The sequence below is a fragment of the Argopecten irradians genome, chromosome 2, assembly GCF_041381155.1.
Source record: "Argopecten irradians isolate NY chromosome 2, Ai_NY, whole genome shotgun sequence".
Taxonomy (NCBI): domain Eukaryota; kingdom Metazoa; phylum Mollusca; class Bivalvia; order Pectinida; family Pectinidae; genus Argopecten; species Argopecten irradians.
Window position 1 is genome coordinate 2,891,728 of NC_091135.1, and position 22,782 is coordinate 2,914,509.

General features: G+C 33.4%; 1 protein-coding gene across 1 annotated transcript in view; it reads right to left on the reverse strand.

Moving 5' to 3' along the window:
• Window positions 1-6,937: 6,937 nt before the first annotated feature.
• Window positions 6,938-22,782, reverse strand: part of LOC138313526 (solute carrier family 28 member 3-like) — a 50,783-nt gene continuing 34,938 nt past the window's right edge. The window contains exon 7 of the mRNA XM_069253926.1: window positions 6,938-7,120. Within this exon, the coding sequence (XP_069110027.1) occupies window positions 6,938-7,120 (183 nt within the window). The remainder of the gene's footprint in view (window positions 7,121-22,782) is intronic.

Sequence of the window (22,782 nt, forward strand, 5' to 3'; positions counted from 1 at the left end):
TCTGATCAAACCTAATGACATTATGTTTTTCAAGAGTTGAATTCCGGATCAGTCGAATTAATTTCGTTGGTCTTTGAATTTTGAGATAACGAGTTTCGAATAAGCAAAATTTTGAGCGTTAGTCATATGCAAAGAGATCTACAGACATTGGAATCAAGCATGTAAAACTGCGTAAGATGAGGGTACACTGCAGAAATGTTCCCTGTAAATTATATGGCTTAATTAGTTACTGTGATCGTAGGCATATTTAATAAAAAGATTCGTTGAAAATGAAATGAATTATAAAAATATCTGATTACACAATATTCAAAATATTTCTTTAGCAGGTATACGCGACCAGTTGATATACTAATTCATACATGATGACGATAAGTAAATGTGCGAGATCTTTACCACGATAACTTACAACTCCAGGACATGATGAAGCTACTTGATAAATATCAATATGGCCAATCTACATCCACACTGCCATCTTGGTATACTAATAACAAAATTTAATTAACTTCATTAATAAACATACTGGTATCTTCACAACAACAACAACGAACAACAGACGCACAAAAAAGCAAAATAAACTAATTCTGCAGTCCGATGGGAAACCTATAGATTCAAAAGATATGAAAACCATCAGTAAGGTACGGGAAGGAAAAAAAATCACATAATGAAAAATATGAAAAACTCCCTATCTGATACAACTATTCCTTCTAAGAAATGGTGGAAAGTTGCACAATATATCTAATATATCAATAACAAATCCACTTCTATTCACCATCTAGATCAGCTATTTCTTCTCAATGGTAACACATTTGCTTGAAAGAAAGACTCTTCGGAAATTCCGACTAATCAGAATAAAGCTTTCATGGAGTTTGGGAGAAACATGATCAAAGTGTGTATATATATATTGTTTGATGTTGAAAGTTTCTTAAAAATGAAACTATTTTGTTATAATAATATACCGTATTAATATAGAAGGTACATCTAAATTATAAGGATTTTTTACTGTAACGATTCAGTTTTCATTTTTAATTGAAAACACATTGATAAAAAATGACCAAAAAATAATAATCTCTTCGCGCGCATCGAACAACAACGTGCATGGGACCCATAGATAAATCGCTTTATCCACTACACTACTTCTAATATATCTATCAAATTACCAAGCCAATGAAGATTCTTGTTGGGAATTCCATTTTCAAGTCCTGTAGATTAACAATCAGATATTGTTGTTTTCTGTTTTCAGTTAAAAATTGGGGTTTTGAGGGATGCCGAACCAAGAATGTGTACATAAACACCACAATTTTCATCAAAACGAGATTTTATGCTTTCCCTGAAGGCTGATTTCCTCTGGAATTAATTGAAAATTCTTTTTTTTTTCCTTTTCTCTTCCTAAATATATAATTTTTACAAATGTAATTTTAAGAACAGTGCTCTTTTATGCAGTGGTTAATGATGACATCATAATCTTCGCAACTCTCTGGGAAATAATTCCATTATCCAAGTTATCAATCTGTGTGGGAAAAAAAAGTCTTAATTCACTAACAGACAAAAAGATTAATCTAACAGTGCATACAGTCATATAAAACCAAAATCGCTATCAAAATACAGTCTTCTCGCTACAAGCCATACAGTACCGTGCCCAAGGGTGTTGTTTATAATTCGAATGCTTTCTTCGAGAAGTACTTTAAATTAATGCATAATTAAATGGAGGAAAAAACGTAAACTGTAAGTGAAAGATGATCTACGAGTTGATTATTCAAACAATTTGCGACACTATCGGCCACAGAGAGTACTACTGGCACTGAGTCGATCTATTTTCAGGTAATTTTAGGTGTCATTTCCGAAGAATTATAAGTTTGTATCAAAGTTTTAATGTTTATACATGTATATAATATATATTTTGCGATAACCTTCGTAATCGTGCGAAAGTATCGAAAACTTGACCTTAATCACATGCATACTATGTTTTCTAAACAAATCTCTCGTTTCGGTGGTCGCAACATGCGGTATTTATAAGTGGAACTTGCCTACTGTAATACAATGTAAGACGGCCTCCGTGGGCAAGGAAAAGGCTGAAGACAGTAACACCAGTAAAATCCAGTTAGAGAAAAAGAATCATATATATTCTGACGCTGGTCTTTCCACTACGAACTAACACAGAAATTTCTCTATTGGCCGTGAAAAAGTGTCCAGAAATAATTAAATTTCAATTGAAAACATTAAATAAACTAACAGAACTATATATCAGAATCAATGACTCGAAACCGGACAGAAGTTAAGCCAAAATTAAGAATACAAAATATGAAAGCAACATAATACGATGTTGAACTTGAACTACAAGATCGTAAGCAAAAACATTGAAAACTCAGAGGGGAGAGGGCTGATTTTTTTCCTTAACTCCAAACTGAGAGCAGAGAAACTAGAAATGGAAACATCATTTCAAGAAAATTGCTTCGTGGAACTTACCATATGTACAAATATTAAAATTCTTATAGTATCCATGCTGACAGCTGTACTAAGAAACGCCAGACTCGGAACCGGTACTGACATTTTCATGGACTTACAAATCTCACTCGACACCGTGCGAACATGATGGATCACAAAAATTATACAAAATAGAAGGACATCCGCTTTGATACAAACTTATTCCGTATAGCCAACACTTCAACATTGTGGAATGATCCAAATGTCAAGTTTTAACAAAGTTGTTGGACAATCAGTTTCCGCCTACTTCCGCCTTATCAGCAGAGTCCCGGATATAAAATGTACCATTGGGCAACAAGGTATATAATGGACCACTACCTGACGGACACCACACTACAGTTGAGAAAGCACAAGTTGTTGCTGGTAGCCGTTAGAGAGCTAAATATACCAAAATCCTTTGTTTGCTGTCTGATCATACCCGATTTCGAAAATGAGTGTTCTATCAGCTGTTACACCTTTAGTAAATACCAAACGTTTCTTTTCTTTTTAAAGACTAGTGTGTTCGTTCGACACTTGCTAAACCATATATTCATTATCAAACATTTCCGTTCTTATAAGTATACCTTTTGAGACCATAAAGGACTGTATAATTATCATAGCATGATATGATGAATAAAATTGGTTCATGTATCATATGGATGTTTAAATTTTATATGAATAATTCAGACAGCAGCGAATATATCAAACAATTATCAAAAACAAATGTAGCACGTACTATTCTCATAAACTGAAAGCTGGGTACTCTCTTACTGGGTGGTCTCTCTAACTTTGCTTACCACTGGAACTGCTTCAATCATAATAATAGTTAATATAAAATCATAAATAATGATGATTTAAAATATATGATGTTTTGATTTAAATACATCTGTTGATATTAAACACCGCCGATTATTCGCTTTACCTTTTTGGATATATAATGTTTTCAATCTGCATGCTTTCTTTCCGCTTTTAATTAAGAAGCTACCTTATAATACCAATTTTAATGTTCATTGATGACCATTTGCTATATGTAATGCATCATCAAAAAGGCTTCAACTTTGATGTCGTTCTTTCAGAGTAATTTGATCTACTGTGATGCTTACGAAATAAATATTATAAAAATGTATTTCAATACATTATTGAAATTATTATCTATTCCCAGATAACCATTTACGACAAACTTGATTGTGAAGGTGCCCTGAAGGATGTTTCCGGACCTATGTATGATTTGGCCTTTTCTGGGTTCAGAAAGGTTTCTTCCGTCAAGGTTACTCGCGGGGTGTAAATATTGTATCATTCAAAGTAATAGAATCACATATTAATATCATAATGTTAACTTGTTGTCTGACGTTCTAGAATTATAATTTTGGCATGTAACATGTTGACTCATTGTGGCTTTATATTAACATTAATGCATATCTAGAAATGCCAAGGCATTACAAAACTCTAAATTCCATTGTATATTAAAAAACCCAAACAAAAATGTCATCTACGGCGTTCACTACTGCTTCTGAACACTGATCTACATTTAAATGACAGGGCTTATTTTCTTTTTGTGTTATAGTATGTTGCACTGTGTTGGTTGATATTCTTTGTGTATTTCGTATAATTTCGTATTCGTATTATTTCAATATTTTACAGATGGGTGCTTTTCAAGGAGTGCAACCTTGGTGGAAATATTTATGTGGTTTGGGAGGGACAAACTGTAAATCTACCCGAGTTTTGTACGTCATCTCTCAAACCAATCGAAGTGGTAAGTAACGCAAATCTGTACGTGGTGTCAATGGTTATAAAATTTCAAGGGTTTTCTTAAGCATTGATATCACTATTTTTTTTATTTCATGGTGGTATATTATTTTTTTATTGCAAACTGTGTGAAATATGCGTAGCAAACAAAATTTGTTTCATACCCATTTCATTCAGGAAATTTAAATATAGTGAAATCAGTAATTAATTTTCCAGACAATATACTTGATAAATAAAATACATTTACGGACACGATTCCATAAACTTTCCGAGGGCTTTTTTTTCAAATCAATACGCAACGTGTAAATATTTCTATTGTGACGTCACGATAACGTCGGATTTTGCGCCATCTTCGGATTTGTCAACTCGGTCAGCGAATCAGAAAGCTAGATTTAGTGTGAAATCAAAAAAGATAAAACAAGTATATGTAAATGAACAATGAGAATTATATTTTAGGATCTTTATGAAAAAGAAAAGGATATTTTGATTATGCTAGAAAACAAAGACGGCTTATTACGTCACCACTATCTGATACTGTAAAGCGTTTTGCGGGTAAGACCACAATGACGTAATGTAATAACCAGCGTCAGAAAACAATGACTGATTAACTGATTGACATTGAGAATTATAACTTAATCTCCTAAACACGTCCTATTTTCACCATATTTGAAAAGAAATTTGATCTTTTACGAAACTCGTTGGCAAAGTTACTATTGCTTATTTCACATGCTAATATTGTAAGCAATGATATATTGTTTTTGCGTTCGAAATCCAAGTGATTTTTGTTCTTAATCTTACAAAATAGTAATCTTTGTCATCTATTATATATCAGGCAGTTAACAATAATCTGGACATATAATTTAATTTCATATGTTACACCGATTTCTATTGGGATGATATTTCTTTGAGATTATTTTTCCATACACCGAAAAGAATTGTACGTCACGTATTATGACGTCATAAACACAATGTTTTCGCAGGGAATTTTAAAAGCGGCAGTCATTGGCCAAACTAAATTATTGGATAAGATATTAATGCGCCACAACTCAATTTATTTTACTGTAAAGGCAGTAAAATTGCAAACATTTATGCCTTATTAGTACCTGAGCGAGTTATCTGAATTAAATCATAGGCTTTATTTTCACTATCTTTTGGGGTTATGAAGTCGTAGATAAAAAAAGGACGTACATTCGCGTCTAGGAAGAATGTCCTTCTGTTTTTTGTCTTAAATAGTTTTAAAATCAAACTGTTTGCTTTATGAAAGAAAATGAAAAAGGATATTTTCATTATACTAACAAACATATGCGGCTTAATTGCATCACACACTCTTGGATATAATAAATTGTGTTGCTAGTATAACCACAATGAAATGATGTTATAACAAGTATCAGAGAACAAAGACTGATTAATTGATTGACAATGAGAAAGTATAACTTAATCTCCTACACACATATCCTTTATTTATTTTCACAATAATTTTCAAAAAAAATAAATTAATAAATAAAGTTGAAAAATAGTTCTCATGAAAATTGGTGGCAAGATTATTTAGACTTGCTTAACTCACCTGCTAATATTGCAAGTATAGTATATTCTTAATCTCACAAAACAGTAATGTTTGCATTGTGTTATAAACCACGCAGTTAACATTAATATGGAAATATAGTCTTGATATTTGTCTTGTAGGATTTCACAGAAAAGCCAGAGATGACTGTCTACACTGGGCCATCCTTTACAGGACAACAGAAAACATTTCAAGAAAGCTGACGCAAACCTCGTCGGAACTAACTTTCAGGATACCATCACTTCGGTGATCGCGCGCATTATGAAGACTGTCTGCAAAGCTCTGGCAATTATATAGACCATAGATACTTAAATAGTATAACTTACTTCTATAACGTAGAACTGATGCGTTTGCAAAAGTAACGGTGTTGTGTACAGACCAGTGAATTGGTCTAAACCATAGGCTTCTTCTGCATGTTATATAGGAGGAATCTTCTGAGCTTATTTCTGCTAAATGTAGGCCTACGTCAAGTATTACGACGCCATAATCAAGAACGTTTTCAGAAGGAATTGTAAAAAACGGCATTGGCCAAACTAAACTATAAGATACAGTCATTCTTGATACTCCGGGGGGTTACTATCACTGACTTTATATCCACCCCTGGACCATGTGATAATACTACTGAAGGCAACATAAGACACGGGCAATTTTAGCTGAATTTGGTCCTTTGATGTAAGTTACAAGTTCGGTACACTGTGTTTGACTGTGTTGCTTTCAAGTCGGGGTCGCCCTCTTTTTAATCTTCGAAGAAATTTTCTGTAGACCTGTGATTAGTCAGTTTTTTTCTCCTGAATTGCTTCCAGTTTTCCCACGAGATAAAACGTCGGTGATAGTAATCCCTGGAGCATCGAGGATGACACACAGTGCATCAATGCACCACATCTGAATTCGTTTTATTGTGAAAATTAGTAAAATAATGGAAAAGACATGCCTAATTAGTACCTCATTAAGTTATTCAAATTACTTATGAAGCAATAAACAACAAACGGGCAGGCATTCTTTTCCATAGATGATTTAGAAATTTTGCTTGCTAATTGATTAAAGTTACTTCACTCAGAATATATTTAAGTTCGCGCCATCCCATTTGTTATATGTGTGCCATCGTGTCTATATCGATCAACAGAAAAATCAATCAATCAAACAGATTGATCAAACAAATCAATCAATACATCAATCAAGAAGACGCTGGTTACGTACGATAACCCTGTACTCGTGTAGAGTACGTGTATCCTCGTCTAACAGAGAACTCTTTAACGTGACCATAAGCAGCAGCAGAGGGCCAATCACTGTCCAGGTCTGGAGGCTGATGCCAACACTGTTAGTAAAACAGGTATCCTTGGTATCAATATAGCGCTTCAAACATTCATATGACCAAATGCAATATATTCACAAAGTCCCTTCATCCAAGAGACTCTCAGAGTATTTCATTGATAACGGAACGTTTTGAATATTCATGTCCTTTGCGAGCCAGCGTTGTAAATGGTACAATTCATGACGAACGAATTACGATCTTAACCCGCATACTTATTCTACATGTCGAAAATGGTGTCAGAACATTTGATGTGATCAGTCCAGTCCCATAGCAATCACAACCCCAAATACGAGAGGAGAAAATGGGGTGTAGCGGCCAGATCGGGATTCGAACCCGGGACCCTCCGAACACTAGCCGAGTGTTCTACCGACTGAGCAACCTGGTCACCGATGATCTACCCAGTCCAATACCGCTACACTCCTCCCTCCTTTCTCGAAGTCTTCGCCCCCGAAGACATACAAGACCCTTACAAACACCACCACCACCGTGTGTTATTTAGTTGTGCGCCAATTCTGCAACAGAATAGGAGAAAATGTAGCGGCCAGATCGGGATTCGAACCCGGGACCCTCCGAAAACCAGCCGAGTGCTCTACCGACTAAGCTACCTGGTCACCGATGATCGCCCCAGTCCAATCCTGCTACACATATATGTCATATGTTGGCAAACTAAACACGAACATATTTTTCGACTCACCATATTGTTTCCAGCTGGAATTAGCGGAACGTTGGGTTCTTACGAGAATGCACACATTGTAAAAATCATGTTGCATCGTAATGTATCCATCGTTTTACAATGCACGTGACTATAATTATAAGAGAAACATTGGAATAGGTAATTATTACAGCTTTTCCCCGTGTTGCATGTCAATGTTCAAATATCAAATGTTTAAGTGACATATCGTTACAGTGAAATTAGCATGCAATATAACTTTAAAGAAAAACATATCTAATCTAAAAAATTAAAGTCCTTTGTTTCGTTCATACGGTGTTATATCGCCCTTGTAGAATTTAAATAGTATATATAGCACTATATGGAACGAAACAATGATCCATAATTGATATACATGTATGTATATACGTGGAAAGAAAACGGAATTTGCTAACAAATGCAGTGTCTGCAATGATATTTTACGGCCTGCCCAAAGGTTAACATTTGGACATACAGGAGTGAGGTTTATTTAAGGAATTGAAAATAAATATCTATTCCTTATAATTACAGTTTTCAGGTAATTGAATATTATTTTTTTCCCGCGGCAGATGCATATTTTTTTTATTAAAATACCCAATTTTTTTCTCTTCTGTCATCGTCAACGAATTCGATTGAACAACTGATTGGAATCGAGTCATTAATATGTTCCCGCCAAAAGTGGGGTCATGTCCCCACGTTGCAACGCCATCGACTATTCACGTAACAATAGAATCGCCGCGCGTGTTGTACTAGCATTATACACTGATAATGATAATACTAGAAAGCATGGTTATTGAGTCCATGTCAGTGCAAACTGTAAATATACAAAATTAATGATTTTTACATTCTGACTTGCGATTATCATTTATAAATTCCTAATTCTTATTTCGGACATACATGGGACGGCGTGCACATAAAAATAAAAAATAAACAAAACGTTTGCTTTAATATTTTTTTTTTACTTTTTTCAGATAGCTTGTAGACAGAAAACCGTCAGAGAATCAAGGGTCATTCATGTCAGAGACGAGATAATTTAACGCGTTAAATTCAACGTTCTAAACACGCTTTTAATGCGTTAAAACTGCATTTAACGCGTTATATAGTGTTTAATGCTTCACTCAAACTTTGCTACATTGTCCGAGAAGAAGCGTCAATAACCAGCTGTTTGTTGTCTCAGAGTAATGGAATAAGACGCCATCAGCGGCGAATTAAGCGTTTTATTTAATCGAAACCGCAACAGTAACAAGTCGTCTCTCTGATTATTCGTACCGGTTTAAGCGGACTCTCATGTCGCAGTTATTTCTTGCATACAGCGTTGAAAGCTTCACTTTGTGCCACTGTGAACATATTTTAACGAAACTAGTAGTCATACGTTGAGATTCCAACTATCTACTTATTAATCTTATAACTTTACAATACAATTCTATGTAACGCTTTACGATATTTACATAAGAGTTATTTCCCTTTACCTTTCACTATCTACGTACATAGGCAGAGGTATGAAATTTGTCTTAGGCGAAGGATAAAATTATGAAATGCGCTCGCCTTTAGGCTTTAATAGCCTTCGGGCGGCCATGTTTGAAACGGGGTTGCGAATTCTTCCAAAAATGGCCAAGAATGCAAACATGGTTGCTCGATTCTATCGTTTCACGCCAAAATAACCGTAACTTTTGTATATTTTCAATATCCGACATATAGGCATACCGTATAGATAATACTAATATGGCGGCCGTGACAATAACAGACACAGTATTATGTCGACCAGCCAAATGATTATAGCAAATTTATCCGATTAATCCCACAGCTGTGAAAAAAAATCTATGATATATCATTTAACATTTGTGATATAAAAGAATATCTTTGTTAACCATTCTCTCAATTATTACATTAAACTAATATAATACAAATCGATCACTTTAATTTTATTCAGATATAGCATTTTAGGCCCTTGTCATAAATCATGTAGGACTTTACGGAGTTATCTTCCATTATTTTGCAAATCTAACACATGTGTTCAAACGTCTGAATAAAAAACCGAGATGTCTTCCTTACCTCCAAACCGTTTTTGGTACTTTCTAATTCGTAGGTGAACAGTGTACAGTACGGCCTACAGTATATTTATATCAAAACAGGATCATTCTGCTATCGAGACATTAACAATATACATCCTATTAAGACGGGGAGAGAGCTTTATGTAAGTTGGAAAACTTGTGCCAAATCCAATTATATATAAAATTACACAATAAAATATGTTTAAATCAAATCTGAACGGTTGGAATTTTGGGTAAAAATCACAATTGTTTAAAAAAGATTTTTGGTTACCTTAATTTCCACAGGCGTAAAGAACCATAATAATTTACATGTCCAAATTTGAGAACTATGTAGCAATTGCAAAAGTTGTGTACGTCATGTAGATGGAGATGAAATACAAATGAGATACAAATGAAATTATTAATAACTTTTATTTCATAACATTTTATTTATTATTTACATCGAATGGTTACATTTTCATTTATTTGATAAATTAATATATTTAACATTGAATATTTACAGTTTGCACTGACATAGAACCACGCTTTCTAGTATTATAATTATCAGTATATAATGATAGTACAACACGTGCGGCGATTCTGTTGTTACAGGAATAGTCGCTGGCTTAGCAACGTGGGGTCGACATGAATGACTTGATTACAATCTGGCGTTCAATCGAATTCGTTGACGATGACGAAAGATAAAAAAAATATGAGTACTTTATAAAAGAATATGTAACTGTCGCGGGGATAGATAATATTCATTTGAGTGGAAAACTGTAAATATAAGGAATATTTTATATTCCTTAAATTACGTTATGTGGTAATTATTTGTTTAGTAAATATAATAACTAAGATAAATAGAGAAATTCGGAAATCAAAAGTCTATTATTTGTGGTGATTTTAACCTGGTTCCTAACCAACACATTGATTATGATAGGTCTTACAAAAATATAAATAATCCACACGCCATGGAGAAGGTTCTTAACATGATAGATGAGTATAATCTGATAGACATTTTTAGAGAATACCATCCAAATCGAAAAGATACTCATGGAGAAAAATAAATCCTCTCAAGCAATCTAGGCTAGATTTTTTTCTAACAAGTGATTGTTTATTACCTAATGTGAGCTCTTCCACTATTGAACCGGTCAGATCATTCTATCACTAAACTAGTTTTAAAATTAAATACATTCAAAAAAGGGAGGGGTCTATGGAAATTCAATAATTCTCTTCTTTATGATACAGAATATGATACAGAATATGCTAAATCAATTAAAGACGTCATTACAGACACAAAAAAAGAACACTGTCTACCTATATATAATCTTAACCATAAATAAATGACATAAATGACGATATGGCTTTATAATTTAGCATTGATGATCAGTTATTACTTGAAACTCTGTTAATGAACATTAGAGGTAAAACAATATCTTTTGCATCATATAAGAAAAAAGAAAAAAACTTGTGGGTCTAGAGAATCGAAACTTTACCTCCAAAATTATTCCCCAAAATTCAAAAAGATGATGGAATCGTAATAGAGAAACAAGAAGATATTTTGGAAAACATCAGACATTTTTATGAAGACTTGTATAAAGAGAACATACATTTACATGACATTGATCTTAATACATACTTGAATTTTAACGATATACCCAAACTTACTGTTACAGAGTCTCAGTCTCTAGAAGGTAAAATCACTTATAAAGAAACTAGTAACTTCCTAAAAGTATGAAAAATAACAAAAGCCCTAGGTCTGATGGCTTTACGGTTAAGTTTTGTTTTTAAATTTTTCTGGACGAATATTGGTAAATTTGTAGTACGTTCTTTGAAGTTTGGTTTCTCAAAAGAAGAATTATCAGTTACCCAGCGTCAGGGTGTAATTACTTGTATACCAAAAGGTGATAAGCCTCGTCTTTTAAAGAATTGGCGTCCAATTTCATTTAACATAACTTATAAAATTGCTTCTGGTATGTTATCGTACAGAATGAAAAGTGTTTTAAATAAACTTATAAATCATGATCAGACAGGATTTTTATCAGGGAGGTATATTGGCGAGAACACACGTTTACTTTATGATACTATGAAATTTACAGAAGATAATGATTTTAAAAAAGCCTTTGACTCTGTATCTTGGAATTATATTAGAAAAAGTCTTTAATGTTTTTGGATTTGGCAATGACATTCTAAGATGTTTTAATACTTCACACAATAATGTCACATCTACAATTAATCACGGTGGAATTTATCTTCTTTTTTGAAGCCAAAAGATCTTTTCGAAAAAATAAAGAATGTAATGTATTTGATAAATCGGGCAAGGGGAGATGAATCATTATTTGGTTTCATCTTTTCCCCCTTATTTTCTAAAGATTCAACACTAGCCTATTATTGTTTATATTTTTTTCATTTCATTTTCATCTTTTACCATCTGAACAAATTGGAGATGATGTATTTACAATAATTCTGATATTTGTTTGTTCATAAGGTGAAACATGTATTAAAATCATGTGATATATGACCATTCATACCGGTATGAAAATAAAAAAAAATGAAAACATATGTATCTGTGTTTTTTCGAATTTTCTTAACGCTTTGCCAATGCCATATCCATGAATCAATTAAAAAATGAAAAAAAATGAACTTGATACAAGTACTAATACTTTTTTATTTCAATAATTAGTGTTAATGGAATGTTTCAAGCAGCTGATGAAAAACCAAGTAGACATTTTCAAGAAGAAATTGGTACATATTTACATCGATACGCATATATGTACACCTATATTATGGCGTTTTGTGTTTCTCGTTGACCTTTCTTTCAAAAACGTCATAAGAACTGCATTTACTTTTTTTATTTTTACCTCTCACCAGAAAACATCCTAAATGACCCTAGCCATTATTAGGACCTGATCCTAATAAAACAAACAATACATGATACAATGATTTCATTGTTTATCCGTGTTAATATCGTTTTACTGAGGACGACCTAGACACCCAGATGAGTTAAAACCTCTCCTTGTTTGGTAAGTATGAAAATTACGACACCAGAAAACATCCTAAATGACCCTAGCCATTATTAGGACCTGATCCTAATAAAACAAACAATACATGATACAATGATTTCATTGTTTACTCCGTGTTAATATCGTTTTACTGAGGACGACCTAGACACCCAGATGAGTTAAAACCTCTCCTTGTTTGGTAAGTATGAAAATTACGACACCGATAACTTAACTCAGATTTTTTTTGTATTCTTTCCATGAATAATAAGATATGAATTTTGAATTGAGAGGAAGCTTATGTAAGTCAAAGTATACGCTATTAAAGATATCAGGGCTATATCAATCCTATAACAAATTAAAAAACGATCAATTAGATAATAGAAACATATTACTGTTGAAAATACAAACAGCATGGGATAAGGCAATATATGATAAGTTACACAGGGCGTTAGGGACCTAATAAGAAAATATTGGGTATAAAAGAAATTTGTATCTGGTGTAACATGGTGAAATATTAAGAGTTTTCTATTGAAGGTTAAAGTCGTGAATATTAACCCCCCAAAAACTAAGATGGAGGTAACCTTCCAGGCACCATCACAGACAACACTGTTGTTAGTAGTTATCTGCAGATTGATTTAAAAAAAAAATAATAGAAGAAATATATTTCTATATGGGAATTTTTTGCAAAAACAAAAACAAAACAAAAAACCCCACGAAATATCAAAACACTTTTATAACACCAATTTGCAACAAGCCCTTAGCGATAGTAATTAAAACCCCATGCTGCCGCAATACTATTTGCATCAATATGTATATATAATTAAACATGTATAAAGTATTATGTTGATTTTGAATCTTCATTTCAATTATGCAGTGAAAAATGTCATTGTTTATACTTACAGCATCTGACCATAACACACATACCTTAAAACATTGTATCAGGCACAGCTAGCTCTAAACCAAATATGGTCATGGGATGTTCATATATCCGAACCTTGATGTTTAGGTTGATACAGGCCAAATATGGCCATGGAATGTTAATATATCCGAAACATGAAGTTTAGGTTGATACAAGCCACATATGGCCATAAAATGTTAATGTATCCGAAACTTAACGGTTAGGTTGATATCAGCCAAATATGGCCATGGAATGTTAATAGATACAAGCCACATATGGCCATAAAATGTTAATGTATCCGAAACTAAAAAGTTAGGTTGATATAAGCCAAATATGGCCATGGAATGTTAATATATCCGAAACTTAATGCTTAGATTGATATGAGCCAAACATGGTCATGGAATGTTAATACATCCTAAACTTGATGATTAGGTTGATATAAACCAAATATGGCCTTGAAATGTTAATATTTCGAAAACTTGAAGTTTAGATTGATATAAGCCAAACATGGTCATGGAATGTTTATATATCCGAAACTTGAAGGTTAGGTTGATATAAGACAAATATGGTCATGGAATGTTAATATATCCGAAACTTAAATTTAGGTTGATATAAGCCAAATATGGCCATGGAGTGTTAATATATTCGAAACTTGAAAAATCAGTTGATATAAACGTTAATACTGTATATCAACTTCCATTCGCGTGCGATTTTCTTTTGCGAATTTCGCGATCCAAGTCAATTCGCGAAATTAAGAAGCCACGAGAGAAAGTTGATTTACAATATTGTATTAGCTGGTGGAACACTTAAGTGTTTGTATTACAATGTAGGTATATTCGGGAACAATAACAAGACGGTTTTTCTGTCTGTAGGCGATGTGTTGCGGGTGGTCGCATAGCAATGAATGTATTCTCCGGTGTGGTGTGCAGGTTATTAGGGTTCCTAGATATTTTACACCTTGTCGATCTGATGGCATATTGGATTCGCAGTAAATAACAAAATATAAGTGGGCGAGAAATGTTTATTTGACATTTTATATAATTGTCTTGTTTCAGTACCACATGGTACGTACCACAAGGTCACGTAAGTGGATATAGTGATTTGAGTGGTCTCCTTTATCTGACAAGAATACAGACATAATAATAAGGCGGTGCTCGTCGTGAGGATTACGAAATGACGCACCTCTCAATGGGAAATTTCCCGCTACCTTGCCTGGTATATTGCATAATTACAACGAATGTCTTGACTTATATATTATAACTAGTAAAAACACATTACACTACGCGTGGATGCAGAGCACGTTTAGAATTTCTGCAACATATTTCTATATTTTATTTCTAGAAACATAGTTTGTTGTAGTTACTTTCGATAAAAATTATTTGAAAATATTCATTCCATAAGATGATTAATACAGTTCTTGCATTCGTTCGTCACAATTACTATAAAAACTACCCAAGCCAAAGTAAAGTAAATATTGATACTGTCATCGTTGATAAACTGCTTTCTTGATCTTACCTTAACAGATCCCCAAAATGATTAAGTAATGTACATATAAGATTTAAACTTGCCTTTTAGGAACTCGATTTTCTATCAAATGTCAGAGTTTTGCACACAATCTCCATAATGTTTAAATGAAATCTGTGGTATAAACAGATTGTTAATCAACAACTGCATCGTTTGATACCCTGAGAGTTGAATATTATGGTTGGATACGGATAAAGCGTACATTCATATTCAAATTTAAAGTGTTAACGAAGCTTTTGTCGCCTTCCTGGAAACATTTTCATAAAAGTAAGTACATGTCGATAAACGAAAAAACAAAACAAATAAAAAATCCCAGTAAAACGATATATCTTCCATAGATGTACATTAACATATCATCATATTAATCGTACTCAACTCTCCAGGACCTGTTATTCAAAGGCTGGTTAGGCTAGTCACAATTTAACGACAATTTTCAAATCAAGATAAAATAACTTGTTGTAATACCAACTTTACAAACTTTTACAAGATTACTAAGATCTTCGAATTTTACATCCTCGCTGGTTTGAGTGAAGATATAATCACTTATTTTGCAGCAAATGAAAAATAAAAAAAATCACTAATCTACATGTAGTGATTAAGATAAGCATCTTCTGAACAACCTGACTCAGGAAGGAAAACACATACTACATGTTTGGCATTTGAGCAGCTATTCTCTGCTATCGATATGTAGTTGTTAAGAAAGACGGGGTCCTGCAGGTGTGCTGACTGTGCATTTTTTGTATTTTTTCCCCATTTCCTCTGGTAAATATTTAATTCAAATCATTGTCAGATAAGTGCGGGTTTGTATGTCTAGGATGTATTTACTTCTGTAAGGTGCTTTTATTGTATAGTGCCAATCATTACAATATGTGGTTCTTGACCACATAATGATAATTCTCCCACGTGGAATTCGAACTCGCGACCCAGAAGTGAAGGGCTTATGGCACGACATCTTATCATAACCGCCACAGCGTTCGCACGGAGATGACGATAATTGTAGTACGATGTAATGTCATTAGGCTATTGTTATTATTGTGTACTGGATACAGACAGCTATATCGGGGTGATAAACTTTTAATTCAACGGTTCTGGTCAACGAATTAAATATGTGACCCGAGGTAGCAGGGCGAGCCGAGTGCAACACTTCCCTCGGCCTCCCTGGCTACAGAGGGTCAATGATGGTCTGATGGATTGTTATTGTTACCTATGCCACCTTGAAAAAAAGAAACAGAAATAAACATATTTTTGAATGGATCCCGATTTTAATCTGATGTTTTTAGCCTTGGCCATTAACATGCCAAATTTCATGAAGTGTCATGATTGTTTCAAATAATGCACGATTTTTCCGCTCTACTATCTGGTCCATCAAGTTTGTTACCAGACATAGTTGATCTTGATGGGGAATAGAAGTGGATTGTTATTGATACCTTAAACATTATGTGCAATTCTCTACCTTTTATTAGAAGATATTGTTGTATCAGATAGTGCATTAGAACAATTTAAAATAAGGGCCCAATGGGCCCGAATCGCTCACCTGCAATCTGGTAATCATACATGGTTCATACTTAACAAATAGAGTAAATAAGAATTTATATCATCCCTAAGCGCATTAGAGGTCTCTTTGCCTCTTGGTTATTAAAAAGAAGTCGTTTAAAGATTTTAGCCTGTTTGACCTCTGTGACCTTGAATGAAGGTCAAGGTCATTCTTTTGAACAAACTTGGTAGACCTTTATCCCAGCATGCCACAAGCCCGATATCAGGTCCCTATGCCTTTTGGTTTTTAAGAAGAAGTCTTTTAAAGATTTTAGCCTCTTTGACCCCTGTGACCTTGGATGAAGGTCAAGGACAATTCATTTGCACAAACTTTGTAGCGCTTCATCCCAACAGGTCACATGCCCAATATCAGGTGTGTAGCCCTCTTGGTTATTAAGATGTTGTTTAATTTAAATTTTAGTCTATTTGACCCATGTGACCTTAAATGAAGGTCAAGGTCATTTATTTGAACAAACTTTGTTGCCCTTGATCTCAGCATGCCCAATATCAGGTCCCTAGGCTCTTTGGTTATTAAGAAGTCGTTTAAAGATTTTAGCCTTTTTGACCCCTGTGACATTGAAAGAATGTCAAGGTCTTACATTTGAACAAACTTGGTAAACTCTATCCCCGTATGTCACAGGCCTAATAACAAGTTCCTAGGCCTCTTGGTTATTAAAAAGAAGTTCTTTAAAGATTTTAGCCTATTTGACCCCCGTGACCTTGAATGAAAGTCAAGGTTATTCATTTGAACAAACTTTGTAGCCCTTGATCTCAGCATGCAACAGGCCCAATATCAGGTCTTTAGGCTCTTTGGTTATTAAGAAGAAGTCGTTTAAAGATTTGAGCCTCTTCGACCCATGTGACCTTGAATGAAGGTCAAGGTCATTCATTTGAACAAACTTGGTAGCCCTCTATCCCAGTATGTCACAGGCCTAATATCAGGTTCCTAGGCGTCTTTGTTATTAAGAAGTTGTTTAAAGATTTTCACCTATTTGACCTGTGTGACCTTTAATGAAAGTCAAGGTCATTTATTTGAAGAAACTTGGTAGTCGTTTATTCCAGCATGCCACATGCCCAATATCAGGTCCCTAGGCCTCTTGGTTTATTAAGAAAATGTTTAAAGACTTTAGCCTATTTGACCCCCGTGACCTTGAATGAAGGTCAAGGTCATTCATTTGAAAAAACTTGGTAGTTCTTGATCCCAGCATGTTACATGCCAAGTATCAGGTCTCTAGGACTCTTGGTTATGAAGCAGAAGTCTTAACAAGATATTTCAGCCTATTTGACCCCTGTGACCTTGAATGAAAGTCAAGGTCATTGATTTGAACAAACTTGGTAGCCCTTCATCCAAGCATGCCACAAGCCCAATATCAGGTCCGTAGGCGTCTTTGTTATTAAGAAGAAGTTGTTTAAAGATTTTCACCTATTTGACTCCTGTGACCTTTAATGAAGGTCAAGGTCATTTATTTGAACAATCTTGGTAGTCGTTTATTCCAGCATGCCACACGCCCAATACCAGGTTCCTAGGCCTCTTTGATATTAAGAAGAAGTCATTTTAAGATTTTAGCCTTTTTGACCCCTGTGACCTTGAATGTAGGTCAAGGTCATTCATTTGAACAAACTTGATAGCCCTTCATCCCAGCATGCTATAAGTCAGATTTCAGGACTCTAGGTCTCCAAGTTTTGGAGAAGAAGTTATTTAAATGGAAAAGTTAACGCCGGACGGCCGGACGACGGACGGACGACGGACGCTGCACCATAGCCTTCGGGCAAGTGAGCTAAAAAGTATCAAAATTGATAATGATATTCCTACTACAGAAATTTCTAATATCTTTAAATGTCATGGCGACCGTATATATAACATTATTCTGTGCCAGCTACGAAACCAAGCAAGTAATTTTAACTCTGATCTTTGTCGCGATCATTCAAGAGAATCTCCAGCCTGTTCCTGTTATTATACCAATGAAAATTCATATCACTTTTCCTTTGACTGTAGGCACTTCTACGAACAGAGAGCAGTTCTTATACAGGGAATACAGAACTTAGGTTTACCAGATAATCATAATCATTTAAACTTTGAAACACTATTATATGGATGGAAATTTTGCAATAATGATATTAACAAAGATATTTTACAATGCGTGATTGAATATATCCGCCATACTAAAAGATTTGATTTCTGATAAACATATTTTATATACATGTATCATAGCAAATAACAAGTAACAAGTACCCATATCTAATTACTTGATAGTCAAACTACTATGTAGCAGTGCAATTAAACATTTAAACTATTGCATATGTTAATATTTATTTCTAATTTACTCTAAACTACCCTGGCTGGATGGATACTGAATACTGTTTATTGAATATTGAGAATCTTTTTATGCTATAATAATTATCTAATTGAATAATCAAACTATGTACATATTAGAACCATAAATGTTGGTTAACTCCAATTGTATAAAAAAATTGCATTCAATCTCCTACCAATTTTTTTTTCATATTCAACTGAAGACAAAATGCTCATTTGTTGTCAGACTCTCATACATATTCCAAGGGGATGGGTCATTGTGCATAAGCACAGGGACTTTTTGGCCTAATATCTAATGGTGTGTATGTATGTTAGTCTGTCAATAAATGAGCATGATTCTTATCCCTATCCAAAAACTACAATCATTAGGAATATGAAATCCAGATAACTTATCTTGTTCTGAAACATTTTCTATTAAAAATAAAATTGGAGTTATCCCCCTTTAATTAATAATTATTGATTTTATTATCACTATACTGTAACTAATTAAGTTAATATGTATATATAAATATATGTATTAATGAATTGCAGAATTGATTCATGTTTGTACTTTAAAATATGATCTGGAGAGGACTTAAATAGGCGTAGCCTGATGTCCGATCCTATTGATGTACATAATATCAATAAAATATTGTTGAAATTGAAAAAATACCTATGCCACCTTGAAAAAAAAGAAACAGAAATAAGCATATTTTTCAATGGATCCCGATTTTAATCTGATTTTTTTAGCCTTGGCCATTAACATGCCAAATTTCATGAAGTGTCATAATTGTTTCAAATAATGCACGATTTTTCCGCTCTACTATCTGGCCCAGCAAGTTTGTTACCAGACATAGTTGATCTTGATAGGGAAAAGAAGTGGATTGTTATTGATACCTTAAATATTATGTGCAATTCTCTACCTTTTATCAGAAGATATAGTTGTATCAGATAGTGACTTTTAAAGATTTTCAATAAGATGTGACGTTTTTGCTTCTGGTTTCCTACTCAAGTATTTCGTTCAATTTTTTGATATTCTGATTTTAGGCATACCCTGATCACAATATATAAGCAAATAACAAGTAACAAGTAACAAATATCTAATTACTTGATAGTCAAAACTACTATGTAGCAGTGCAATTAAACATTTACACTATTGCATATGTTAATATTTATTTCGTAATTTACTCTAAACTACCCTGGCTGGATGGATACTGAATACTGTTTATTGAATATTGAGAATCTTTTTATGCTATAATAATTATCTAATTGAATAATCAAACTATGTACATATTAGAACCATAAATGTTGGTTAACTCCAATTGTATAAAAAATTGCATTCAATCTCCTACCAATTTTTTTTCATATTCAACTGAAGACAAAATGCTCATTTGTTGTCAGACTCTCATACATATTCCAAGGGGATGGGTCATTGTGCATAAGCACAGGGACTTTTTGGCCTAATATCTAATGGTGTGTATGTATGTTAGTCTGTCAATAAATGAGCATGATTCTTATCCCTATCCAAAAACTACAATCATTAGGAATATGAAATCCAGATAACTTATCTTGTTCTGAAACATTTTCTATTAAAAATAAAATTGGAGTTATCCCCCTCTAATTACTAATTATTGATTTTATTATCACTATATACTGTAACTAATTAAGTTAATATGTATATATAAATGATTGTTTCAAATAATGCACGATTTTTCCGCTCTACTATCTGGTCCAGCAAGTTTGTTACCAGACATAGTTGATCTTGATGGGGAATAGAAGTGGATTGTTATTGATACCTTAAACATTATGTGGCAATTCTCTACCTTTTATCAGAAGATATAGTTGTATCAGATAGTGACTTTTAAAGATTTTCAATAAGATGTGACGTTTTTGCTTCTGGTTTCCTCTCAAGTATTTCGTTCAATTTTTGATATTCTGATTTTAGGCATACCCTGATCACAAAAAACCACATAAAACTCATATATCACCGGGTTATTTTTTCTTCAAGGGTTACTTAAAGATATGTACTAATGACTTAATATTCCGGATTTAAAGGATTTTTAAATAAATAATATTTCGTCTCTGTAACACCCCTTAACATATAAAGAATATGCCCTTAAATGTACATATCTTCAGTATGTGATATAGAATCCACAACTATATCAAATAAGCTGGGTTTTCACAATAAAATGAAATGTCCTCATTTTAAAATTAAATCCGGACCCAATTTTGGGAAAAATTGAATCAAAATAGCCACGTTTTTATTTTTTTTCCGTAAAAATGATCTCAAGGAAAATCGATTTTTTTTTAAATTTGCATGAAGACTGATTTATTTGCAATAAGAAAAGCCAATACCAAGTATACCTCTCCGCATTATTTTTCAAAATATGGCCGATTTGCTTTCTAATACTCTTTAAATTTTGGCCCGAAAACGTTCAAAATAGGCGAATCTTTAGCGCTTTTCAACGTTTTATGTTATTCATTTACCCTTGTTAGTTTTCTATATTTATAATATTATATACAAGATAACACAATAAATACATATCTTAATGATTTTTGCAAGTTACATGCAAGCCTGACCTCAAACTTTCTAGAAGAGTCTAATTCAGCAGGAAATATATCAGCTTTTTTTAGACAAATACTTTGCTCTGTATGATACTGTATTAAAATGGGCTATTTTCCGTAATAGCATTTTTCAAATAAGTAAAGATTCTAACAAAAAAAATGAAAATATTTTCCAGCAATTTTATTTCTGTACTTTGTTTGTCCGTTACCGGACGAAAATTAGTATACGGTATTACGGAGAGTACCTATGGAAGCACGAAACTCGAATGTTTCCAATCAAAACACCACTTACTTCCTTATATTGTGTAGATTTATTTGTATTCTGCAAAATGATAGGTATACAATTATAATGATAACTGTCTTTTGTTTGTTACTACTGACTTGGAAATATTAAACACTAATAAAGTATAACAATGCGATAGAACCTGGAAATGACTAACATATAAAAAAACTATGACGGATAGCACCTGGATGAATGATAAACATACAAAAAACTATGACGGGTAGAACCTAGGGGATGATAACATACATAAAAACTATGACGGTAGAACCTGGGGATGATAACATACCAAAAACTATTGACGGTGGTAGAACTCTGGGGGAATGATAACATACAAAAAACTATGACGGGTAGTAACCTGGGGGTAGAAATGATAACATACGCAAAAAACTATGACAGGTAGAACCTGGAAATGATAACATATAAAAAAACTATGACAGGGGTAGAACCTGGGGATGATAACATATACAAAACAAACTGACGGGTAGAACCTGGGGATATGATAACATATAAAAACTACCATGACGGGTTAAGAACCTGTGGAAATGATAACATACAAAAAAAAACTATGACGGGTAGACCCTGGGGATGATAACATAATAAAAAACTATGACCGGGATAGAACCTATGGGGAGAGCTGAGTAAACATACAAAAAACTATGAGGGTGGTAGAACCTAGGGATGATAATATAAAAAAACAAATGACGAAGAGGTAGTAGAACCTAGAAATGATAATAACATATAAAAAAATTATGACGGGTAGAACCTGGAAATGATAACATATAAAAAACTATGTGGTGACAGGTAGAACGTTTGGAAATAACGATAACATATAAAAATACTATGACGATTGTAGAACCTGGGAAATGATAAAACATATAAAAAAAACT